The sequence below is a fragment of the Pristiophorus japonicus genome, chromosome 15 (genome assembly GCF_044704955.1).
Source record: "Pristiophorus japonicus isolate sPriJap1 chromosome 15, sPriJap1.hap1, whole genome shotgun sequence".
Lineage (NCBI taxonomy): Eukaryota > Metazoa > Chordata > Chondrichthyes > Pristiophoridae > Pristiophorus > Pristiophorus japonicus.
This window is the reverse complement of record NC_091991.1, coordinates 184,965,159-184,992,382: the sequence shown is the minus strand read 5'-3', so window position 1 is coordinate 184,992,382 and position 27,224 is coordinate 184,965,159. Positions and strand designations below refer to the sequence as shown.

Genomic DNA, 27,224 nt, shown 5'->3' with positions numbered 1-27,224 from the left:
AATGGTGAGAGGGGAAACCAGGGAATTATAGACCAGTTAGCCTAACATCTGTTGTGGGGAAATTGCGAGAGTCTACAATTAAGAATAGGGTGACTGGACACCTCGAAAATTTACAGTTGATCAGAGAGCCAGCATGGGTTTGTGAAAGGTCGGTCATGCCCGACAAACCTGATTGAATATGTTGAGGTGTCTAAAGTAGTGGACAGGGGAATGTTTATGGATGTTATTTATATGGACTTCCAGAAGGCTTTTGATAAAGTCCCACATCAGAGATTGTTAACTAAGGTGGAAGGCCATGGAATTGAGGGCAAATGATTGACCTGGTTGGGAGATTGGCTGATCGGCAGGAGACAGAATGGGGATAATGGGCAGGTACTCAAATTGGCAGGATGCGATTAGTGATGTCCGCAGGGATCTGTGTTGGGGCCTCAACTATTCACCGTATTTATTAACGACTTAAGATGATGGCATAGAAAGTCACATATCCAAATTTGCCGATGACACAAAGATAGGCGGCATTGTAGATGAAAGCATAACATTATAAAGGGATATCGATCGATTAGAAGTGAAAAGCGCAAAACCATGGCAAATGAATTTCAATTGTAGGCAAATGTGGACCTAAAAAGGATAGAGCAGGATACTTTCTAAATGGTGAAAAGCTAAAAACAGTGGAGGTCCACAGAGATTTGGGGGTCCAGGGACATCGATCATTAAAATGTCATGGACAGGTACCGAAAATAATCAAAAAGGCTGATGGAACGCTGGCCTTTGTATCTGAAGGACTAGAATACAAGGGGGTAGAGGTTATGCTGCAGCTGTACAAAGCCCTGGTTAGCCCCCACCTGGAGCACTGGGAGCTGTTCTGGGCCCCACACCTGAGGGAGGTATATTGGTCTTGGAGGGAGTGCAGCGTAGGTTTACCAGAATGATACCCGGACTTCAAGGGTTAAATTACGAGGAGAGATTACATAAACTAGGGTTGTATTCCCTAGAATTTAGACGGTTAAGGGCTGTTCTGATCGAAGTTTTCAGGATATTAAAGGGGAACAGAGGGTAGATCGAGAGATACTATTCCCGCTAGTTGGGGAGTCTAGGACTAAGCAGCAGAGTCTAAATTAGAGCCAGACCTTTCAAGAGTGAAATTAGGAAACACTTCTACACACAAAGGGTGGTAAAAATTTGGAACGGCAATTGATGCTAATTTTAGGCCAATTGTTAGTTTTAAATCGAAGACTGCTAGCTTTTTGATAATTATAGGTATTAAGGGTTATGGGGCAAAGGCGGGTATATAAAGTTAGATCACAGATCAGCCATGATCTCATTGAATGGGGGATCAGGCTCAAGGGGCCGAATGGCTTCCTCCTGTTCCTATGTTCCTAAGACAGCAAGCGTTGTAAAACTGATATTCATTGATGGAAATGCTGATTTGCCTGTCTCTCTCCAGGTACGATTCTTCCTACAATTTCAGAATCATGGTGAATTGGTTTAGTTTCACCCCTGAATGAAGCATGAATGGAACGATTTATGCACAAAATAGCTTCTCGCCAACTGCAGCACCAATTCCGCTCTCCCCTCCCGATCGGCTCTCCCCTCCCGATCGGCACTACTTTCACTGCGATACTGTTTCACAGGTACCAACAATCCCCGGGTCCTGACCAATCACCATCCAGTACCAGCAACCTCCGGGTCCTGACCAATCACCATCCAGTACCAGCAACCTCCGGGTCCTGACCAATCACCATCCAGTACCAGCAACCTCCGGGTCCTGACCAATCACCATCCAGTACCAGTAATCCCCGGGTTGTGGACCAATCACCATCCAGCACCAGCAACCTCTGGGTCCTGACCAATCACCACCCTATACCAGTAATCCCCGGGTCGTGGACCAATCACCACCCAGTACCAGCAATCGTCGGGTTCTGGCCCTTTCACTATTATGTATCTGAGCCTAAATAGGAAAGGCCAAGAGATGACAGGAGCATGGATTGTCCTTACAGACGAACCTGGTCTATTTTGATGCCTGATTCTCGATAGAAGTGCTGGGAGTGTTAGGGAGTGGCTCGGTCAACAGAGCTCTTTCTAAAAATAAAAGAGTTTTGCCCTGGTAGCTTGTCCAGACAGAGCCATGGATCCAGTAAACGTTTAATTATGAATTGCCACGTGCAAGCCCTTTAAATCACTCAAAGGCACATCACGATCTCCTTGGATCCCTGGTTTATCTCATTAGTCTCGACTTTGAGACACTGCTAATTTATACTGTGCAAACCATCTGTCACAGACTCCATTACACTGAATTATAAAGCCCCAAGCTTCCTGCAAGTATCACTTGGGGTAAACGCTGACTAACCCCAAGTTTGGGCCTTTATTTTGACTGCCCAGTGGCCTTGGCCTTATGCAGACATATTTGCTGAGTCGGTTTGTGATGATTGCTGGCCTCTGAACCAACATTTTAAAAGCTTGTTCTTACTCGATTTTAAGCTTGATGTACTTCTGTGATATACTTAGCGAGTTAATGTTCTTTAATGGTGTGAATTAATGGGGAGACACCATCTCTGGCTTGGCATATGCATATTAAAATCTGAAACAATGCCAGAAACCAGCTCACTTGCCTGTGCATTTTTCCTTCTATTTCTTCTAGTTTTTTTTGATCTTGCAAACTTCATCCAATTAAACTAGCACACCGATATAAATGGTAAAAGGCCACTCGAGCCACAGAAGCACAGTGATGTTCTCTCCCAAGAGCCGACTGAATCTCCTGGGGAAGGTGACTGATTGTGGGAGAACCTTGCAAAAAGAGAACTATTATTTTTCTCCTCGACTCTCAAGAATCAAGTGAACATTGAAGATATCAACTTATTATTCGGCCCTGCACCCGGTCAATCTGATCCACGTTTCATAGGGATACTGATAGCAGGAGGGAGCGTGACTTCGAGACAAGTGACAGCATCCTGACCACCTCTCCCTCCACACTGCGGCACTGTGTCTCCACGATGCTCCTATTGGGCCCTGTACTTGCTACTTGTGCGATGACTCAGCGGAGACAGAGAAACTGCTGAGTTTAAATCTTTTTCACCAGCTAACTGCTATGCCATCGAAGCTCTCGAATTCAGTGTTAATGGGAGTGAAGAGAAACTGAGGGGGCCACGTGCAGGACATAAGAAATAGGAGGAGTCGGCCATTCGGCCCCTCGAGCCTGCTCCGCCATTCAATAAGATCATGACTGATCTGATCATGGACTCAGCTCCACTTCCCTGCCCGTTCCCCATAACCCTTTACTCCCTTATTGCTCAAAAATCTGACTATCTCCACCTTAAATATATTCAATGACCCAGCCTCCACAGCTCTCTGGGGCAGAGAATTCCACAGATTTACAACCCTCTGAGAAGAAATTTCTCCTCATCTCAGTTTTAAATGGACGGCCCCTTATTCTGAGACTATGTCCCCTAGTTTTAGTTTCCCCTATGAGTGGAAACATCCTCCCTGCATCCACCCCATCGAGCCCCCTCAGTAAGATCACCTCTCATTAGATTAGATTGGCAGGAGTACCGAAAACCAATGTCTATCACGCTGGACACCGATCTGGTCATTTCCGTCTTGTCCAATTCGATCCCACTTCTCCTGAAGGTGCCGACAGCATTCCAGTGCCGTGCCCAGGTATCCATTCACCTTGTGTGGGCCCCAGGGACCAGCAAGATTGTTTAACCATAGAGGGTAACAGGCGTCACTGACTCGGTCCGCACCCAACCACACTTCCAGCAAGGTCCACTTGTACTGACCAGGAGAAAGATCCCATTCTGATTTTCCCCTCGGCAGGGTGCTGGGACTAGCTGAATGAGCAGCGATTGGGGATTGAAGCCATAAACTCTGGTGCCTGCTGTCCCCGGGGGTAAAGATGTTGGTGCACCCCCGGGACAGGAGGTTGCAGTTTAGATCATCAGCTGACAGCAGAAACAAGAACAGTCAGGATATTTTCGATGCTGACAGGTCTATTTAAACTAGAAACATTTACTTTCAGGGAAAAAATCATCTGACTTTGAAATAAATGTGAGTAGGAATGATGATGTTCTGGCAGTTCTCAGCAGGCCTGCTATTTGTATTGAACATGGAGGGAAGTCGGTCTACAGAGTGATCCTCTATGCCATCAGGGACAATCGACATTTCAGATGCCAGCACTTCATAAAAACAAAGAGCAAAACACTACAGAATGATGCTGGAAACCTCAAATAGAAACAGAAAATGCTGGGGCCAGTCAGCAGGCCGGACAACGTGCGGAGAGGGGAAGCGGTTTGGAGGAAAGGCCATCGACCTGAAACATTAACCCTGCCTGGCTCTCTCCACAGACACTGCCCGACCTGCCCCGGCATTTTATACCAGAGCTTCAGCTCAAGGGCAGCACAAAAAGGGTTCCACAATAGATTTACAACTGTCTTTATAAAAAGAGCCAGTTCTCAGACCGTAGACACAGCCCAACGGAAAGGCAATCATCGCGCAAGGAGAGAAGTTCACAGAGAGACAACCTCTAGCTCAATGTTGAAACAAGCCTGCTGCAGGTTTCATCAAAATACTGTGCATAACCAGGATCACCGAAATAACAGAGGCTTGCCACATGGAACAGATTTTGTTTTCAAATCCGGGTTCATAACCTGTACATATCATTTCAAATACATCACAGAGAAGCAAAAGCAGAGCAAACAGCTGGTACACAAAGTGCATACACTAACGATACATTATAGACACTCACACACACACAAACACACAATTGAACCACGGATGAGAATGACCTTTCCAAGAATGGGAAGATGTAATGTAAAGCAAGCAATGGTAAGAAGTGGGAGATAGTACGTGCACGGAGAGCAAGAGTGGAGGCTATTGCAGGGACAGACCTCACTGCTGCTGCTGTGGAAACTGGTCGGCTCCCCCTTCACTTCCCGCGACACAATCAGCAGAAACTCTGACTGATGGTCCCGCCCACAGCCATACGGGGAACCTATACTGACCAGCTGTAACAACCAATCAGAGCAGAGAGTTTGTAACACTCGGTATAGTGAAGGAGTTCCTTCATGTTCAGTTTTCAAAAGGTGCAAATTAAATACATTTCAAACTGATTTTTATAATATTTCAAATACAGTTTCACTGACGATAGTTTTCAACACTGGTAGCGTGACAATTATTCAAAGTAAGTAAAAGAAACATTGATCAGCAAACAAGTCCTGCTTTCCATTAAGGTCCCAGAATGTGGTGGGCCACACATTGGCAAAGGGTGGCCTGTTACTGCCTGCTCAGTCAGCAGTCTTTATATGGGACCAGGCTTGTTTTGTCTGTGGGATTGAGCAGCATCACCCGTAGGGTTGCCCGATACAAAGTCTAGCAGCTGATTAGAGAGCCGGGATCAAGAGATCTGGCAATGATACCATCTACAGCCACTTAAATGGAGTGTGCGCGAGATCAGGAATGGGGGAGGTGGGGTGGGGGCAGCTGGGAGAGGAGAGTGAAGGGTCCTCACTCAAAGCAAAAAATCGTTTGAAGCTCCCCAGTGACCTGGGCCTGAATGGTTTGCACACAGGTAGCAGACCAGCCAAGGCTGCAGCTGGGGTGTTACAACTAGCCTCAGCACCTCTGGGTTAGGGGAGAGGGAGAACAAAATCAGCAAGAGGCCTACTAGTCATCCCCTGACCCGTTAGAAAGGGCATGGGCAGCGAGGACAGGATGGCCCACATGATTGAATAGCCTCTAAACACTACTGCCTTGGCTCATTTGTGAAGAATGATCACCAGGGGTGGTTCCCAAGGGTGCCTAGCAGCTGTGGAAACATACCCCGAGGCACCCCCTTCAGAAGAGGGGGAAATCACCCAAAAATTCCAGAATCCCGAATCCATTATAGTTCTGAAGATCAGATTTAAATTGGAGGAAGGAGAAAATACCGGCTCAGATCAAACATCGTCACTTTCTGGGATATACAGTATGTAATACCGACAACACTAAAAAAGTGATTAAGATTTAAAGCCATAGTATTTGAATTGAAAATCCTTAATAAATTCAACCCTGAAAATTACTGTTTTCCAACCAAGCCATTTTCTCTGGCACTAAAATATTGACCAATCTTTAATTGACATTTAGCCCAAATCAATTTTTAAAATATAGGTCCAGAAATTCCGATCGAGGGCAAACTACTGAAAAAGGAAAAAAACTGCGCACTTACCTGAAGGTGCTGCGCTCGCTCGAACTTCCGATCCTCAGGCCTTCACTCCCTGCGCATCGGAGCGTGCGCACGTTGGGACATCCGTATGCTGGAGCTGCAGTCACATGGCTCTGGGCAGCCAATCAAGGTACAGTATTTTCTCATTCATAATAATGGGAACTCCGTAAGTTGGAATTCCCAATATGAATGAGAACCTCCCCCCCGCCCCCAAACACACAAAACACTATTTGAAAAATACACTACATATTTAAGATTCATTTAAATTAAAGTTCTTATAAAAAAATATATATTTTCCTGACTTTTTTTTTTAAAAGTTTTTTTTAAAATTATGCCTTAAAATAAACTTACTGTAGTGGGGAGGGTTTTTAAACAATAAAATGTGTTTTTATAACTTTATTTTAAAATGTTTGTGTGTATTTTTAAACACTTGCGCCTGTAACAGTAGGCTATACACCTGCTTTTTCAGGCAAAAGATTTTTGAGGACATTTGCTGGGCAGGATATGCGTAAATATCGCAAATCTTGCCCTCAAGTGTCCTCGCTCCAGAAATGCGCGAGATCGGTCAAGCCAGAAACTCGACAGATCGGAAAAGCCGGTTTTAGCGCATGCGCATTGCGCGCTGAAACCCGTTTTTCCGATGCCTTCCCGGGTCCATCGAAACTCCGTATGGACCCGGGACATCGTAATTTCAGGGTCATTAAATGGAGAAACAGCAGGGGTTTTTTTTAAACCAAGTCTACAGTTTCCAAAACAATCTACGCTGGCTATACAAACCAAGTACGAACGGTTGAGCTATGCAAGTGATGCTGGACAGCAGTTGCTAGGGGAGAATTATGGATTTGGGAGAGCAAGAGGTTCAAACAATCGGCTTTGGTGCAAGTGGGCAGGTCAGAGAGACTGCAGCTGATATAAACAGAGCCAAACACCATCTGACAGAGAATATGCAGCATTGCGTTCTCGGATAAGGGGACAGGTCCCTCAATTCGCCTACAAAACAGTCACTTCAAAGTAACGTGTGACCATTGCATGTGAAACACTGATTGAGAAATGGAATCAGACACAATGTAAATACAAGCCTTATTTATAAAGGCTAAATATACTGCCTGATTTCCCCCACGTACCAGGATCTTTGACGGACACAGATTGCAGAGCTGCATTATATCTATTGGACGATCTTCCGGGGGCGGGTAACATTGAGCCGGGGTATGTAGATGTTATTTAGTCCCTGTTTTAAAGTCAAACATTCTGACCTTATTTTTATATTTTCATCAAATTCCTAGGTCCACATTTATAATGCCAATTGTCCATGTAAACTGGTCACACTGAAATCACACCTCCCTGCCAGTGGTGGCACTGCAGCCCCATTATAAATGTGGATATGCCAATTTATAATGGAAAATGTTGACAGAAAGTATATTTATATAGGGTAACGCACTCCAATTCATAAATCTGGATTTACAAGCCTCATGTATAACCTGCCCCCCCCCCAAAAGGATATTGAAGTAATGCAGCAACTTAAATGTGATTCCGATGGAGGAATGGCAGTGTTCCAGGGGTTAGTGTGGACATTCACCATTAGCACAATCTGATGTACCGAAAATGGTAGACCTGATGTTTTTAGTCGACGAATAATGAAAAAGTGGTTATAAATAGCGCTATTGCCACAATCATAAATTCATTGTCCAGTTATGTTTTTGATGACTGGAATGGGAATTGTAGCATGCGGAAGCGTGTTTAGGAAAGAATATTTCCTGGGAATGGAAAACTAACCATGTTCCCAGGTCCATCACACACAGAAAGTTTGGAAGGAATCCCAGCCTGCAGCAGCAGTATAATTTCTGACCATTCCAACATTGCTCACATCAATGCTCACACACCTTGTCACCAGATTCAATTTTAGATGCTTTAAAAAATATATATATTCAGCTCCAGCTTAAAAATGTCCGTTAATTGAGCAGCTATAAAGGTTGAATCAAGAATTTGGTCATGAGGGTCACACTTCTTTGAATGTGTATTTGGTTCAGCCCTCAAATGGCTAACGGTTCATGTGTTGGTTATGAATGGCACGGTGAGATACACCGAACTGACAGGAGCTCTTGCATTGCTGCCAATTATAACCCAATGCTGGCTACATCTCCACGTCCACCTGATTGCCTTACCTGTTCAAACTTCCAGCCATCAGACATTGTAGACACCATCTGGGTCAGCTCCTCTTCCTGGCACTGCAGCACTCTGTACACGTGTTTGATTGGGATCTGAGGGTTAAAAGGCGAGGAATCAAATCACTTCCCAGCTCAAAGACCCATTAAAGAAAAAGTCATGGAATTACAGTTGATAACATTTGGGGATTTTTCCAATGATGGAAATAGTGCTGGTAAAATCATATTAAAACCTGGGAAAGAATCTTAAAATGCAGCTGAAATGAAGACAAGACTCATTGGTACAAGTTACACCTCAAAGTTTATGAATGATTAAGCTAGGATGATGATTTGAAAGTGTATATATTTTCACTGAACGCACTCACCCTGTGCACACACATAAATGAAGTAAGTTCCCCAGCTGTTGTGTGTTTCAGTGCACACTGGCCCTATTCCATGCTGCCAAATACTCTGCCCTATTGTACCTAACTGACACTCCCCAATTCCCTGAAAGGACACCACATTTTTTGGTCACCAATTTTCTTCCCTATCCTCCTAAAAGCAACTCCTTCATCAAAATATAGAAACACAGAAACATCGAAACATCGACAATAGGTGCAGGAGTAGGCCATTCGGCCCTTCGAGCCTGCACCACCATTCAATATCATGGCTGATCATTCACCTCAGTACCCCTTTCCTGCTTTCTCTCCATACCCCTTGATCCCTTTAGCCGCAAGGGCCATATCCAACTCCTTTTTGAATATATTTAGTGAATTGGCCTCAACAACTTTCTGTGGTAGAGAATTCCACAGGTTCACAATTCTCTGAATGAAGAAGTTTCTCCTCATCTTGGTCCTAAATGGCTTACCCCTTACCCTTAGACTGTGACCCCTGGTTCTGGACTTCCCAAACATCGGGAACATTCTTCCTGCATCTAACCTGTCCATCAGAATTTTGTATGTTTCGATGAGATCCCCTCTCATTCTTCTAAATTCCAGTTAATACCTTCTAATACCTTCGCTGCACTCCCTCAATAGCAAGAATGTCCTTTTTCAGATTAGGAGACCACAATATTCAAGGTGTGGCCTCACCAAGGCCCTGTACAATTGCATTAAGACCTCCCTGTCTCCTAATCTGAGGAAGGACGTTCTTGCTATTGAGGGAGTGCAGCGAACGTTCACCAGACTGATTCCCGGGATGGCAGGACTGACATATGAGGAGAGACTGGATTGACTGGGTCTGTATTCACTGGAGTTTAGAAGGATGAGAGGGGATTTCATAGAAACATACAAGATTCTGACGGGACGGGACAGGTTAGATGTAGGAAGAATGTTCCCAATGTTGGGGAAGTCCAGAACTAGGGGACACAGTCTAAGGATAAGGGGTAAGTCATTTAGGACTGAGATGAGGAGAAACTTCTTCACTCAGAGTTGTTAACCTGTGGAATTCCCTACCGCAGAGAGTTGTTGATGTCAGTTCATTGGATCTATTCAAGAGGGAGTTAGATGTGGCCCTTACGGCGAAAGGGATCAAGGGGAATGGAGAGAAAGCAGGAAAGGGGTACTGAGGGAATGATCAGCCATGATCTTATTGAATGGTGGTGCAGGCTCGAAGGGCCGAATGGCCTATTCCTGCACCTTTTTTCTATGTTTCTATACTCAAATCCTCTCGCTATGGCCAACATGCCATTTATCTTCTTCACCGCCTGCTGTGTCTGCATGCCAACTTTCAATGACTGATGTACCATGACACCAAAGGTATCTGCCCTTGCGGTCATTATTCATGTGACACTAAATAATGAGTTTGAGCATGTTAGCCACAGTTCATCTGATACTGCCCCTCACACACAAACCCACCCCTCACCCACACATGGGCATTTCCACCAGGGATTGCTGCATAGCTAATAGGAGCAGGAAATCCTGGCTGATTCTCCTCCCACTAACACAGGAACAGAAGCCGATTGCAGTCATTCTAACACAGCCATGTGGAGCTGAGTTAACTCAGCACTACCGGAGACTGGACTCGGGGCCCCTGGTCTCACTGGATAGGCCGTGTCATGCGGGGAGCTGCACAACACCTTTTCAAAGGCTGGTTTTAGGCAGGCTCTGCAGAACTGAAGCTGCAGCTACTACTGTACTGCAGGCTGATCTGGCAGCTCGTGCTCACTCACTCGTCCTTCCGATAACCAAAGCAGCGATCAGCACTCACCATCTGTACACAGCACTGCATTAGTCTCCTTCACATCTCGCAGCTTGGAGTTTGAACATGTTTACTGTAGCACTTTTCAAATAATCTTAAATGTTACTGCATTTGCATGGCAGCAGACTATCTCTATTAAGTGCTGAAAATATTCTGGCAACTGGTAAGGATTTGCACACTGTTTAACCACTATCTACAAAACATACCCTTCCATCAGTGGTTGGAGTCTGAAATACAATTTTTTTTTAAATAAAGGGTTTTGGGTGTTGGATCTCCATATTACCCTTTGCTACCACACTGTGTCTGTCTGCTTCCCCTGCCACCCTCCCGTGCCCCTGATCCCTCCCCATACGGTATGATTCCACCACTATTGCTCATCCTCTGATACCTTGTACAACTGGCCATTCTTCATATGCGAGGCGAGCAGGCTATTCCGTCATAGGGCAAGCTCACCACAACGCCATCTCCCCCCAGCATCAACACTCATGCACTTTTCCAGCACTGGATCGTAATCAAGAACAGAAATCAAGGCTGATTTTTCTCCTCTGAATCTAAAATGGTCATTCCAGCTGGGAGTAGCTCCCTCAGCAGGGACCTGGAATCACTGCGGGGCTTTCTATATGGCCCAAATTATATAAACTGGAAAATGGGAAACTACTTGCTGATAACTGGATACGAGATCTGCACAAAACTACTGCTATTTATCGCAATGACCTTGCTATAAAATACAAGTCTTTCTTTCTTTAACAGCTAGGGGCATACAATGATGCTAACTGACGAGAAGTTGTGGGGGAGCAAAGGGATTTGAGTGCCCATGTATACAAATCACTAAAAGCTGGTGCACAGGTACAGAAGGTCATCTGAAAGGCCAATGGAATGTTGGGCTTTAGCTCGAGGGAGCTGGATTACCCAGGGGAGGAAGTGATGTTGTACAGAGTCTTGCACAGACCACATCTGGAGCACTGCGTTCAGTTCTGGGCATTGCACTTCAGGAAAGATATATTGGCCTTCGAGCATGGTGTAGGGCACTCAGTCATCAGAATAATACCAGGGCTTAAAGGGTTAACCATGAGGACAGGTTGCATAAGCTTGGCTTGTATTCCGTGATCTTAGAAGGTGGAGGGTCATTTAATTGAGGTGTTTAAAATGACTAAAGGATTCTGTAGAGTAGATACAGAGAAACTATTTCCCGTGCTGGGGAATCCAGAACAAGGGGACATCTTAAAATGGGAGCCAGGCCATTCAGGAGTGAAAGCAGGAATCACTTCTTCACACAAAGGGCAGTGGGAATCTGGAACTCTCTCCCCAAAAGGCTGTGGCTGCTGGGGTCTATTGGAGCTTTCCAGATTGAGGTGGATCGATTGTTGTTGCATAAGCCATGGTCTAATTGAATGGTGGAACAGGCTCAAGGGGCTGTAGGGGCTCCTCTTGTTCCCAAGTTCCACACGGAGGCTCGACATTCCCAAAGTAGCTGGAGGAGGCTGCATGACCAATAATAGAAGGCAAAACGTGACTGCTCTCGAGGGAATGCTTTCACTGAATGAGCGCTGAACATCCGCCCATCACTGGGAATAGTGCAACACCCGGAGACACTCGCACCGAGCCTCTGCCCACCAATGCCCCAGGATCAGCTCATGCATTTGTACTGCGGCTCTTTCCACTCACCTGTAACGTTTTGCTGTCTCTTTCTCTTATCCTGTCTTTCACGAGCTTTATTAATGATGTGATGTTATAAAACTCTGCTTCCTCCAACACACCTGAAAGGTCAAAACCAAGGTCAAGTATTTTCAATCTGTAACACTGCAGTGTTAGAGCTCTTTTCAACCTCAATAATCTGCAACTCTCGGATGCAAAGGAATCATTTTAAATATTGCCTTTTACTGGCCAGGCCCACATCCAGTACTTTTCATCTTATTCAGAAAAACGGCTCTCAGGATGAGCGCCGTCACGGGAGTTACAGTGTGGGGTTTGAGGGTCTCACTGAATTAATTACAGAAGCTGCTTAGTAGCTGAGACAAGGCCTCAAATATAAACCAGTGAAAAATAAATCCAGAACAGCCACAGAAAGAACCTCTTCACACAAAGTGTAAAGTGCGGTCAGAGGGACTCAGGGTTGAGCAGCTGTAAAGCTGAATGTGCGGCTGCGAGAGTTTGGACACAAGAGGCTCCAGTGAGACAAACAGCCTTTTCTCATTCCTTTTGTTTTAATCCAAAAACATAATAAATATAAAGAAAAGTTGAAGATGTAAAACATGTCTTGCCTTCCTCTGCTAAATCTTTATTGATAACCAGCTTCCCATGTCGCAGGTAGTTCAGCACTGGGCCAAAGTAGGTTGGATCTCGGTCGATCAGATAGGCACCTGTCTCATCCTGCAAATTCAAACAAAACAGCCTAGTTATAAAAATCAGACTTTGCAAGTATTTACTAACATACATCACTAGCTTAATCAAATCATTGTTTTAACCCTTTACTGGTCTTCCCTTCCAGCCTTTCTTTTCCCAAATAGCACACATCCATGTAATAATATGGTCTCTATAACCCTTCACAAATAGCACCGACATTATAAACACACCAGCCTGTTAGATTCAGAATTATGGAGTCTGCTTATCACACTGATCTTCTGCACTCAATTCCCCACTCCAACAATTTCACTTCCACTTACAGCAACTTTCATTTCAAAGTGTCAGCTTGGCTCAGTTTGTAGCACTAATGCCTTTGAGTCAGGAGGTCGTGGGCTCAAGCTCCACTCTAGACTTAAGCACATAATCTAGGCTGACACTCCAGCACACTACCGAGGGAGTGCTGCACTGTCGGAGATGCCGTCTTTTGGATGAGAATCTAAACTGAGGCTCCTTCTGCACTCAGGTGCACGAAAAAAATCCCACGCCACTATTCGAAGACAAGCAGGGCATTCTCCCTGGTGCCCTGGCCAATATTGATCCAAGATCACCAAAATGAGTGATCTGGTCATTTATCTCATTACTGTTTTTCGGATCTTGTTCTGTGCAATTGACAATCGGAGCAACAGTGACATCATGGGCCATAAAGCGCTTTGGATGTCCCAAGGACACACAGGCGGCTATAGAAACGCAAATATCTTCGTTCTTATACAGCACCACTCACACTGATTGGCTCCCCATCCACCACCTTCAACACTCACTCCCTCCACCACCGGCGCCCCCTGGCTGCAGTGTGTACCATCTACAAGATGCACTGCAGCAACTCGCCAAGGCTTCTTCGGCAGCACCTCCCAAACCCACGACCTCTACCATAGAAGGCGCATGGGAACACCACCACCTCCACGTTCCCCTCCCAGTCACACACCATCCTGACTGGGAAATATATCGGCCGTTCCTTCATCGTCGCTGGGTCACAATCCTGGAACTCCCTCCCTAACAGCACTGTGGGAGCACCTTCACCACACGGACTGCAGCGGTTCAAGAAGGCAGCTCACCATCACTTTATCGAGGGCAATTAGGGATGGGCAATAAACGCTGACTCTGCCAGCAACGCCCACATCCTGGAACAAATTTTTAAAAAGATCGTTCCAAGACTCATCAGAGGCAGTCCCTCGGAATCGAGGAAGACTTGCTTTCACGCCTGAAGTGAGCTCTTTGGTGACTGAACAGTCCAATACGAGAGCCACAGACTCTGTCACAGGTGGGACAGACATTCGTCGAGGGAAGGGGTGGGGCTGGTTTGCTGCATGCTCCTTCCACTGCCCGCGCTTGATCTCTTCACGCTCTCGGCGATGAGACTCGAGGTGCTCAGCGCCCTCCCGGATGCACTCCCTCCACTTAGGGCGGTCTTCAGCCAAAGTCGGTGGGGATGTCGCACTTTATCAGGGAGGCTTTGAGGGTGTCCTTGTAACGTTTCCGATGCCCACCTTTGGCTCGTTTGCTGTGAAGAAGCTCCGCGTAGAGCGCTTGCTTCGGGAGTCTCGTATCTGGCATGCGAACTATGTGGCCTGCCCAGTGAAGCTGATCGAGTGTGGTCAGTGCTTCAATGCTGGGGATGTTGGCCTGGTCGAGGACGCTAATGTTGGTGCGTCTGTCCTCTCAAGGGGATTTGCAGGATCTTTTGGAGACATCGTTGGTGATATATCTCCAGCGACTTGAGGTGCCTTCTATACATCGTCCATGCCTCTGATCCATACAGGAGGGTGGGTATTACTACAGCCCTGTAGACCATGAGCTTGGTGGGGAGATTTGAGAGCCTGGTCTTCAAACACTCTTTTCCTCAGACGGCCGAAGGCTGCACTGGCGCACTGGAGGCGATGCTGAATCTCCACATCAATGTCTGCCTTTGTTGATGAGGCGCCCGAGGTATGGGAAATAGTCCACGTTGTCGAGGGCTGCGCCGTGAATCTTGATGACTGGGGGGCAGTGCTGTGCGGCGAGGACAGGCTGGTGGAGGACCTTTGTCTTACGGATGTTAAGCGTAAGGCCCATGCTTTCATATGCCTCAGTGAATACATTGACTATATCCTGGAGTTCAGCCTCTGAATGTGCGCAGACGCAGGCGTCGTCCGCGTACTGTAGCTCAACGACAGAGGTTGGAGTGGTCTTGGACCTGGTCTGGATATGGCGAAGGTTGAACAGGTTCCCACTGGTTCTGTAGTTTAGTTCCACTCCAGCGGGGAGCTTGTTGACTGTGAGGTGGAGCATGGCAGCGAGGAAGATTGAGAAGAGGGTTGGGGCGATGACACAGCCCTGTTTGACCCCGGTCCGGACGTGGATTGGGTCTGTAATGGATCCGTTGGTAAGGATCACGGCCTGCATGTCATCGTGGAGCAGGTGAAGGATGTTGACAAACTTTTGGGGGCATCCGAAACGGAGGAGGACGCTCCATAGACGCTCACTATTGACAGTCAATGTATTCACTGAGGCATATGAAAGCATGGGCCTTACAATTAACATCCGTAAGACAAAGGTCCTCCACCAGCCTGTCCTCGCCGCACAGCACTGCCCCCCAGTCATCAAGATCCACGGCGCGGCCCTGGACAACGTGGACCATTTCCCATACCTCGGGAGCTTATCAATAAAGGCAGACATTGATGTGGAGATTCAACATCACCTCCAGTGTGCCAGTGCAGCCTTCGGCCATCTGAGGAAAAGAGTGTTTGAAGACCAGGCCCTCAAATCTACCACCAAGCTCATGGTCTACAGGGCTGTAGTAATACCCACCCTCCTGTATGGATCTGAGGCATGGACGATGTATAGAAGGCACCTCAAGTCACTGGAGATATATCACCAATGATGTCTCCGCAAGATCCTGAAAATCCCCTGGGAGGACAGGCGGACCAACATCAGTGTCCTCGACCAGGCCAACATCCCCAGCATTGAAGCACTGACCACACTCGATCAGCTCCGCTGGGCAGGCCACATCGTTCGCATGCCAGATACGAGACTCCCAAAGCAAATGCTTTATGCGGAGCTCCTTCATGGCAAACGAGCCAAAGGTGAGCAGCGGAAACGTTACAAGGACACCCTCAAAGCCTCCCTGGTAAAGTGCGACATCACCACTGACACCTGGGAGTCCCTGGCTGAAGACCGCCCGAGGTGAAGAAAGTCCATCTGGGAGGGCATTGAGTTCTTCGAGTCTCAATGCAAAGAGCGTGAAGAGACCAGGCGCAGGCAGTGGTAGGAGCGTGCGGCAAACCAGCCTCACGCACCCCTTCCCTCGACCAATGTCTGTCCCACCTGTGACAGAGTCTGTGGCTCTCGTATCGGACTGTTCAGCCATCAAAGAACTCACTTTGGGAGTGGAAGCAAGTCTTCCTCGATTCCGATGCCTATGATGCCTATGATGATGATGATGATGATGATGATGGGAGAATGGCAGCGAGGAAGATTGAGAAGAGGGTTGGGGTGAAGACACAGCCCTGTTTGACCCTGGTCTGGATGTGGATTGGGTCTGTGATGGATCCGTTGGTTAGGATCACGGCCTGCATGTCGTCATGGAGCAGGCGAAGGATGTTGACGAACTTTTGGAGGCATCCGAAACGGAGGAGGACGCTCCAGAGACCCTCACGGTTGACAGTGTCAAAGGCCTTTGTAAGATCGAAGGTGGCCATGTATAAGGGCTGGCGCTGCTCCCTGCATTTTTCCTGCAGTTGTCGTGCTGCAAAGATCATGTCTCTTGTGCCCCGTAGGGGATGAAATCCACATTGTGACTCCGGGAGGAACTCCTCGGCCACAGGGAGAAGACAGTTGAGGAGAAGTCTAGTGACAACTTTCCCAGTGGCTGATAGAAGAGAGATTCCTCTGTAGTTGCCGCAGTCGGACTTGTCCCCTTTTTTAAAGATGGTCACGATCACTGCATCCCATCAGATTAAAACTGCTCCTCCGGGTTCGAAGTTCGAATGTGCAGCACTGTGGTGTAGAGATCGTAGGCTCTGTGGCCCATTTCAGTTCACGTTCTGGCATCAATCTCAGCAGGCAAGCCTTGATATCAGCTGCAGTATCTTTCACCCAGCAGGCGAGGGAGAACGCAAGAAAACAGGAGGCGCTACCTGGCTGGTAAATACACCATCTCGCTGTCAGACCAAGGAGCACTGGGAGCAGTCTCCCAGCAAAAAGAGAAAATCTGGTCACATCCAACGCAGCGAGACAGAGACTAATTACACAATGGGACAGTCAGAGGTCCTTGGTCTTGTTCTGCAGGGATCGGCACAACTGTAGACTAACATCCCTTGTAATCTAACACATTGGATCAGGGCACGGTGACGGGGCACACGACACGGTGAGGGGGCACGCGACACGGTGAGGGCACGCGACACGGTGAGGGCACGGCGACACGGTGAGGGCACGGCGACGGCACGCGACACGGTGAGGGCACGGCGACACGGTGAGGGCACGGCGACAGTGAGGGCACGGCGACACGGTGAGGGCACGGCGACAGTGAGGGCACGGCGACACGGTGAGGGCACGGCGACAGTGAGGGCACGGCGACACGGTGAGGGCACGGCGACAGTGAGGGCACGGCGACACGGTGAGGGCACGGCGACAGTGAGGGCACGGCGAGGGCACGGCGACACGGTGAGGGCACGCGACACGGTGAGTGACACGGTGAGGGCACGGCGACACGGTGAGGGCACGCGACACGGTGAGGGCACGGCGAGGGCACGGCGACACGGTGAGGGCACGCGACACGGTGAGTGACACGGTGAGGGCACGGCGACACGGTGAGGGCACGGCGACACGGTGAGTGACACGGCGAGGGCATGGCGACACGGTGAGTGACACGGCGACACGGTGAGTGACACGGCGACACGGTGAGTGACACGGTGAGGGCACGGCGACACGGTGAGTGACACGGCGACACGGTGAGTGACACGGCGACACGGCGAGGGCACGGCGACACGGTGAGTGACACGGCGAGGGCACGGCGACACGGTGAGGGCACGGCGACACGGTGAGGGCACGGCGACACGGTGAGGGCACGGCGACACGGTGAGGGCACGGCGAGGGCATGGCGAGGGCACGGCGACAGTGAGGGCACGGCGACACGGTGAGGGCACGCGACACGGTGAGGGCACCGCGACACGGTGAGGGCACGGCGACACGGTGAGGGCACGCGACACGGCGAGGGCACGGCGACGGCACGCGACACGGTGAGGGCACGGCGACACGGTGAGGGCACGCGACACGGTGAGGGCACGCGACACGGTGAGTGACACGGTGAGGGCACGGCGACACGGTGAGGGCACGCGACACGGCGAGGGCACGGCGACGGCACGCGACACGGTGAGGGCACGCGACACGGTGAGGGCACGCGACACGGTGAGTGACACGGTGAGGGCACGGCGACACGGTGAGGGCACGCGACACGGTGAGTGACACGGTGAGGGCACGGCGACACGGTGAGTGACACGGTGAGGGCACGGCGACACGGTGAGGGCACGGCGACACGGTGAGGGCACGGCGACACGGTGAGGGCACGGCGACACGGTGAGCGACACGGTGAGGGCACGCGACACGGTGAGTGACACGGTGAGGGCACGGCGACACGGTGAGGGCACGGCGACACGGTGAGGGCACGGCGACACGGTGAGCGACACGGTGAGTGACACGGTGAGGGCACGGCGACACGGTGAGTGACACGGTGAGGGCACGGCGACACGGTGAGTGACACGGTGAGTGACACGGTGAGGGCACGGCGACACGGTGAGTGACACGGTGAGTGACACGGTGAGGGCACGGCGACACGGTGAGTGACACGGTGAGGGCACGGCGACACGGTGAGTGACACGGTGAGGGCACGGCGACACGGTGAGTGACACGGTGAGGGCACGGCGACACGGTGAGTGACACGGTGAGGGCACGGCGACACGGTGAGTGACACGGTGAGGGCACGGCGACACGGTGAGTGACACGGTGAGTGACACGGTGAGTGACACGGTGAGGGCACGGCGACACGGTGAGTGACACGGTGAGTGACACGGTGAGGGTCACACCCCATTCGGGTTTTGGAATGCGGGCACATTACTGCATTTTGATTGCAGATGTTTAAACTCGAGTCGGAATCGAGGACAAGAAAGTTCTGCTCCATAGTTTTCTCTTTGCTAAATCTTTTACATTTATTCTTGTATTTCTGGCCCCTTGTTCTTGGCCCCTCAACCACTAGAGTGAGTCTCCTTCAACTACCTCTTGAACCTCCTGACCTATGCTAAGGGTGCCCAGATAGCCATTCTTCACCAGGCACATCGTATGGACAAGCAATCTGACTTTCGAGGACATTACGGTCAAACCCTACATGATCACCCAATGTCCACGTGGTCCAGAAGCGAGTCACTGGATAGTCCTCATGAACAGAACACAGCCCGAGTTATGTTCACCCAGGCCGTAAGATGGGGGAATGGACTAAAACGTAGCAGATTGAATTCAATGTCAGTCAGTGTGAGGCAAGGCATTCTGCTGATAAACAATTATCATCAGTAATTATAGTGTGAACAGAAGCCAGCTTGGTGCTGGAGCAGAGCACAGGGATTTAGGGGACATTAAAAGTAACACCTCAGGTTAATAAGTCTGTAAAAAGACTAATAGAATTCTAGGTTCTACCTCAAGGGGTGTAGAATATAAAAGCCAATGACGAGCCGGCATTAAACATTAAGAGCACAGTTGGAGTACTGAGCTCCACAATCTAGGAAGGACAGTGTAGCTTTAGAGTGGATACAATAGATTCCCGTGGATGCTGCCTAGTTTGAGGAAATACAAATACCAAAAAAGGATCGAGTTGCTTTTATATCTAGCAACTCCAGAATAAACTCCGAGATACCATCAGGAATAGCAAGGTTTTTTAAAAAAATAGGTCGTCAGCCTTAATGATGCCGGCAAGTTCACTTCAGGGATTCTATGTGCAGGCATGTACTGCACACTGGGAGACAGAGACATTCGCACAGCAGGAGGGGCCTCAGACCACTGGGGAGGGGGGGTTCGCACTGGGGGAGGGGAGGGGGGTTCGCACTGGGGGAGGGGAGGGGGGGTTCGCACTGGGGGAGGGGAGGGGGGGTTCGCACTGGGGGAGGGGAGGGGGGGTTCGCACTGGGGGAGGGGAGGGGGGGTTCGCACTGGGGGAGGGGAGGGGGGGTTCGCACTGGGGGAGGGGAGGGGGGGTTCGCACTGGGGGAGGGGAGGGGGGGTTCGCACTGGGGGAGGGGAGGGGGGTTCGCACTGGGGGAGGGGAGGGGGGTTCGCACTGGGGGAGGGGAGGGGGGTTCGCACTGGGGGAGGGGAGGGGGGGTTCGCACTGGGGGAGGGGAGGGGGGGTTCGCACTGGGGGAGGGGAGGGGGGGTTCGCACTGGGGGAGGGGAGGGGGGGGGTTCGCACTGGGGGAGGGGAGGGGGGGGTCGCACTGGGGGAGGGGAGGGGGGGTTCGCACTGGGGGAGGGGAGGGGGGTTCGCACTGGGGAGGGGAGGGGGGGTTCGCACTGGGGAGGGGAGGGGGGTTCGCACTGGGGGAGGGGAGGGGGGTTCGCACTGGGGGAGGGGAGGGGGGGGTCGCACTGGGGGAGGGGGGGGTCGCACTGGGGGAGGGGCGGGGGGGCGCACTGGGGGAGGGGAGGGGGGGTTCGCACTGGGGGAGGGGAGGGGGCCACACTGAGCAGCCAAGCACATTTAGAAGATAATTGAAAGGTGGATGCTGCGATGAATTAAATGTGATGCTGACCAAATCAGTGCAAGGCAAATAGTTTTATTTCCTGTCTGACGTTAAACTCTTTAAACAGAAAGTATAAGTGGTAGTTGCATAATGTGAAGTGATACGGGGACAGAATGCCCTAAACTTTCCGTTTAAGAATGCAGAGTCAGATCAAAATCCTGGTGTTTGCACTGTGTGTGACCAGCTCATCGCTCATCATCGACCAGATTCCAATACCTTTACCTTCTAGTGGATATTGATCACCTCTGGAGCTTTGCAATACCATCACTCTGAAGCACAGTACAAAAAGCAAGCACTTAGGATTGGAGAGCATGGGTGGGAACAAGTTGTGTTATCAGTAGTGAGCACGATAATAGTGCACATAAACCATGCTGAGGGCTGGGATCGCGAGATTTAGTGAACCACATCCTTTATTGGGAATAAAGCACACTAACTGGGCCCATTCCAAAACATGATGCAGAAAGACTTAACCATGACTTGCCTTTGTTGGTACCCGTGCAGTAACAGCTCCAACCCCTGTGAGCAAAGCACTTCAGCCAATTCCTTAATTGCAGGCTCAACACTGAATGAACGCATTGTTTGGGCGGTAACAAGATGGCTGCTTACAGACAGGGGACTTTCAGGTAGGTTTTACCGTGAAACAGACTAGAAAGGGTTTAGTCGCGGAGATTACATGGATTTTAATCACACTTTTGGGTAACTCAAGAAAAATAAAAATAGGATGACAAAGCATCAGTTACCCTGTTGGGTGTCCATCAAACCTCGAGTGTTCGTCCCAAGTTTCAGAAAGGGTGTTTCTTTCTTCCTTGGCCGCCCCTAAAACTCAGCGAGTTTATGCTGCAGTAACTGAGCCACGACAGCTGCTGGTCCTTGAGATTTAGGAGTCCCAGCCCAGAATATTGTATAGCTCAAAGGTGGTCACTGAGCCCAGCGTGCCTCGGCTAGGTTTAGGAAAGATACCCCAAACCCTCTGCCCCTTTCCCCACAGCGTTTTCAATTTTCCTTTTTCAAATTTTTATCCACGTCCTTTTAAAAACCTATTCTGGATTCTGTTTCCCCCCTATTTCTGGAAGGGCTCTCTACGTCCCAACATCTCTCTGCGGGAAAAAACTGCTCGTAAACTTTGGCCACCTGGGTGAGGCGGATCGGTAACCATGGAAGCAAGCCCCCAGGTGAGGAGTCAAGGCCTTCAGGCGATAAGGGCAGAAAATTGACAAGAGGGTCAATGTTTAAAGGGGACCACTATGCTTGAGTTTCAGCACCATTTCTTCTGCTCTCCTGAAGGAGGAGCTTTATGTTGTGAAACAGCAATGTAAGCATAAAACCCATAAAACCAGGAGTTTTATTCTTTCCAAGTTTCAAAAAGGGCTCATTTCTCTCCACCCCAGAGGAATTTCTCGACAACGCCAATCGTTCTCGAGTGAAACAACACTAAAATCCAGGAAAGGGATCTACACACAGAATCATAGAACGGTTACAGCACAGAAGGAGGCCATTCGGCCCATCGAGCCCGTGCCGGCTCTCTGCAAGAGCACCTCAGCCAGTCCCACTCCCCCACCCTTTCCCCGTAGGCCTGCACATTTTTTTCTTCAGGTACTTATCCAATTCCCTTTTGAAAGCCACGATTGAGTCTGCCTCCACCACCCTCTCAGGCCGTGCATTCCAGATCCTAACCACTCGCTGCGTAAAAAGGTTTTTCCTCATGTCACCTTTGGTTCTTCTGCCAATCACCTTAAATCTGTGTCCTCTGGTTCTCAACCCTTCCACCAATGGGAATAGTTTCTCTCTATCTACTCTGTCCAGACCCCTCATGATTGTGAACACCTCGCTCAAATCTCCTCTCAACCTTCTCTGCTCCAAGGAGAACAACCCCAGCTTCTCCAGTCTATCCCCGTAACTACAGTCCCTCATCCCAGCCCAGAATTGGACACAATACTCCAGCTGGGGCCGGACCAGTGTTTTATACAGGGTCATCATAACCTCCTTGCTTTTGTACCCTCTGTCTCTATTTATGAAGCCCAGGATCCTGTTAGCTGTTTAATCGCTTTCTCAACCTGCCCTGCCCCCTTCAACGATTTGTGCCCATATACCCCCAGGTCTCTCTGTACATGCAGCCCCTTTAGGATTGTACCCTTTAGTTTATATTGCCTCTCCTCATTCTTCCTGCCAAAATGTATCACTTCGCACTTTTCTACTTTAAATTTCCATCTGCCCCGTGTCTGCGCATTCCACCAGCCTGTCTGTGTCTTCCTGAAGTCTATCACTACCCTCCTCACGGGTCACTATACTTACAGGTTTTGTAAATTTTGAAATTGTGCCCTGTACACCCACATCCAAGTCATTAATATATATCAGGAAAAACGGTGGTCCTAGTACTGACCCCTGGGGAACAACACTGTATACCTTCCTCCAGTCCCAGAAACAACCGTTGACCACTACTCTCTGTTCCCTGTCACTGAGACAATTCCGTATCCATGCTGTCACTGTCCCTTTTATTCCATGGGCTTCAACTTTGTTGCACAAACGATTTGCTGCTCTTAACACAGTATTAAAACATGTAATGGTAAGGTGACTACCGTTTCCAATATAAGCTGGAAACCCCTCATTGAATGAAGAGGAGCTGTCACATTGATTAAACTGGCTGAAACTCCAAGTACCCTTCCATCTTTCTCTTTTCCTCCATCCCATCCTTGTGTCAAAGAAATAAGGTCACTTCTTTCATCAGCAGGAGAAGCTGCCTTAGGAGATTTCAAGATATTTATAAAGCAGATAAAGCAGGCGGCCAGCCCAATCTGTCGGCACCAGTTCGAATGCCAATTACTCCTGCTCCTATTTCTGATGTAGCCTAACCCTCCCCAAACAGATCCTGCAAATTGCCCAGTACAATCGTCTGATGAATGTTCCAGGCAACACCTTGAGCATGGTGTCCCGTTCCAGGCACTGGAAGTGGTGCAGAGCAGAGCCATGAGGCCAATCCCAGCACCAGAGCACGATGAGAACCATCCAATCACTGCAAGTTGGGTTTCAGCAGCCAGCTATTGCAGGCTAAAAACTCCACAATAAAGTGGGAGTTCTAAGTCCTTCTCTCCCTCCCCAAAAAAGGCCTCAAATTCCCACAGTAAGATAGAAATTCAAAACAAAAACTTGGGTCCATCAACAACTGTAGAGAGAACACTTAAGTTCAAGTTTCAGGCACGGACTTATCAGAAGTTGGCTTCCCTAGCTCAGCTAGTTCACACAGTTCATCGGACAGTTGAAGCAGATTACTGCTTATTCTGGATACAAGTGAGCAAAAGCTCAGTCCCTTGTGAAAATACACTGACTTTTTGCCTTGCACATTTCAGATGCATTAGGGACAGGTTGAATCCAGCTGGGGGAAGATGATTGTTAGTTCTCGCCCAGGGACCTGAACCGTTCCAAATTATTTTTGCCCCCAGGGCTTCGCTCCTCTCTGGAGCACAGATGCTCATTGTTAGTGCTGCTGTTAATTGTGACTCGTTATAAAGCGGAGCGCTGGTCATTGAGCCGACGGGACTGCACACACACAGACTGGTTATGATGAGGGTCTGTAACGTGGCTGTCTGCAGCCGAGTATCACAGTCAAAAGCCAGGAGATAGCAACATCACACGCTTGTAAACTAACTCCTTCTGGGCGGAGGGCAGTAGACTTGGCTTAATATTTTCACTTTTCCCTTTTCAACAGTAATCAAAAGTTGAGTAAATTGCAAAATGAATAAAAGCTTTCCTTATACCGGGGGTGTCAGCAGCTGTGAGCATACCTCAACACAGCTTGCTCATCAAACCAAATATCTGCTTAACTTCCGCGAGATGTAAAACAAAGCTAAATAAGTCAGAATGCGAAGCAGTGCCAGCTATTGTGTAAATAAAAAGTGCAAACTGAGCGGGGCCAATGGAGGATGGCTGCAATTGCACACAAGAGAATAAAGCAGGTGCAGATATAAAACCATCACAACCCACCCCCCCCCCCCCCCCAATCCTGGACACGGGCTGAGGAGCACAGCCCATTCACAGCATGCTTTCATACAGCAGATGCTTCAATTGCTCAACAAATAATCAGAAGGCCAGAGATAGCCGGGTTATTTGATTAATGTGAGTGTTAAGGCAGTTTGAAGAGGAAAGGATGAGAAGTGTTGTGTCGTTCCCTATTGCTGGAGCTCCACATTTTCAGTTTTCGAAGAAGAGAATTGCTGTCATTTTTCAGGGCAGCGTTTGGACCTTCTGAAAACTGGTTAAGATTGGGGGTGGGGCAAGGAGAGAGAATGAGTCAGCTGTTCAGTTAGTATTGGAGGATTTTAATTTGCAAATGCTCCATTCCCAGCTCCATCTCTTTCTCACGGTGGAGGGGCTACAAGCACTTTAAAGGATGCCTCAAAGAACTGGCTTTGTTCTGCTCACCATGTGGTAAAGGAAGCAGGCGATGAGCTTAGAGCAGAGCCTCAGAGACAGAGCAAATTTGGAGGAAAGTGCAGCAGTTTGTCACATGTGTGTAAAGTACAGTAACATATCGGGTTGCATCCTTAAGGGAAAAAACACAAGACGGAGACTCAGATGGGGAGATTAATTATGCAACAAGAGAATTGCTGACTGCGTCATCAATTATTAAGCACGAGCCTCAGCTGCCTCAGTTAATCTATGCACCCAGATATTACCAGCTTTTAACAAATTGCCATTCCCGACAATTGTTCAACAGGCTAATTTTCCCAGATGGGCACACTTCCACACTGCCGAGTAAGGTGTACTTGTATGTAAGGGGAGTCGGCTGGTGGGAGGGCGAAATACACGAACATTTAATACATTGCACAGGCATCAGTTTCATGCCAATCCCTACACGACACAACAAGTTGTAACCGACCATCTGCAGCTGTAATGGAACCGACATGAATAATGCAGAGTGTCAGTGAAACTGTGCACTGGTGGAATTATCCACACTGCAAAATACAATGCGGCCTTTACGGAAAGTGCAGTGTGTATCAGACAGCGAGCCGTTGGATAATGAGGGAAAGCATTTTTGCTGATTCTTCACTCCATTTAAAATGTCTGTCGTCAATCTCTACCCATTTAAAACAGCCCATCAGCAAATCATTAAAACATTTGTTCCTGATTGCACCAAATAGGTTTTTTGGCTGAAATACAAGTTCTAATCTGTACTTTTGGCTGCTTTTATATCACCATCATCATAGGCAGTCCCTCGGAATCGAGGAAGACTTGCTTCAACTCTAAAAGTGAGTTCTCAGGTGACTGAACAGTCCAATATGGTAATTACAGTCTGTCACAGGTGGGACAGACAGTGGTTGAGGGAAGGGGAGGGTGGGACTGGTTTGCCGCACGCTCCTTCCGCTGCCTGCGCTTGGTTTCTGCACGCTCTCAGCGACGAGACTCGAGGTGCTCAGCGCCCTCCCGGATGCACTTCCTCCACTTAGGGCGGTCTTTGGCCAGGGACTCCCAGGTGTCAGTGGGGATGTTGCACTTTATCAGGGAGGCTTTGAGGGTGTCCTTGTAACGTTTCCTCTGCCCACCTTTGGCTCGCTTGCCGTGTAGGAGTTCCGAGTAGAGCGCTTGCTTTGGGAGTCTTGCGTCGGGCATGCGAACAATGTGGCCTGCCCAGCGGAGGTGGTCGAGTGTGGTCAGTGCTTCGATGCTGGGGATGTTGGCCTGATCGTGAACACTGATGTTGGTGCATCTGTCCTACCAGGGGATTTGCAGGATCTTGTGGAGGCATCGCTGGTGGTATTTCTCCAGCGAATTGAGGTGTCTACTGTACATGGTCCACGTATCTGAGCCATACAGGAGGGTGGGTATTACTACAGCCCTGTAGACCCTGAGCTTGGTGCCAGATTTGAGGGCCTGATCTTCGAACACTCTTTTCCTCAGGCGGCTGAAGGCTGCGTTGGCGGACTGGAGGCAGTATTGAACTTCGTTGTCGATGTCTGCCCTTGCTGATAGGCTCCCGAGGTATGGAAAGTGGTCCACGTTGCCCAGGGCCGCGCCGTGGATCTTGATGACTGTGGAGCAGTGCTGTGTGGTGGGGTCAGGTTGGTGGAAGACCTTTGTCTTACGGATGTTTAGTGTAAGGCCCATGCTTTCGTACGCCTCAGTGAAGGTGTTGAAGATGACTTGGAGTTCAGCCTCTAAATGTGCACAGACACAAGCGTCGTCCGCGTACTGTAGTTCCGACGACAGAGCTTTTATATCAACAATGTGTTGCTGATGGTGGGCCCACGATAATATAAAGGAGGCAAGTGGAGACACGGAGAGACCTGGACTTGCCCATCAGTATTTCCTCAGAATGTAGGCTGGCGACATGGATACTAACCCTCTGCCATGGATACGCACATGGGTTTGGAGAACAGTGCTTGCAGATTGTGTCTGCTCGAGTGCCACTCCACAAAAGACCCCACCCAAATAGAGAAGACATTTAAAATGGCAACTTGCAGCATGCCAAGTCTCCGAAATCTCCTCACGTATTGTGTGGGAGGCACCAGACTCCATTGCCTATCCAGAGCG

At 49.1% G+C, this 27,224-nt stretch overlaps 1 protein-coding gene across 2 annotated transcripts in view; it reads right to left on the bottom strand.

Annotated features, from left to right (window-relative positions):
• kctd5a (potassium channel tetramerization domain containing 5a) overlaps nt 1-27,224 on the bottom strand; it is a 65,297-nt gene that overhangs the window by 14,184 nt on the left and 23,889 nt on the right. Inside the window, exons 2-5 of one of the 2 annotated variants that reach the window (XM_070901467.1) lie at nt 12,798-12,906; nt 12,202-12,293; nt 8,359-8,454; nt 4,884-5,000 (exon numbers count right to left, since the gene is read on the bottom strand). In XM_070901467.1, coding sequence (XP_070757568.1) covers nt 4,884-5,000; nt 8,359-8,454; nt 12,202-12,293; nt 12,798-12,906 — 414 coding nt within the window. The remainder of the gene's footprint in view (nt 1-4,883; nt 5,001-8,358; nt 8,455-12,201; nt 12,294-12,797; nt 12,907-27,224) is intronic. The other variant, XM_070901468.1, reaches the window with a different exon arrangement.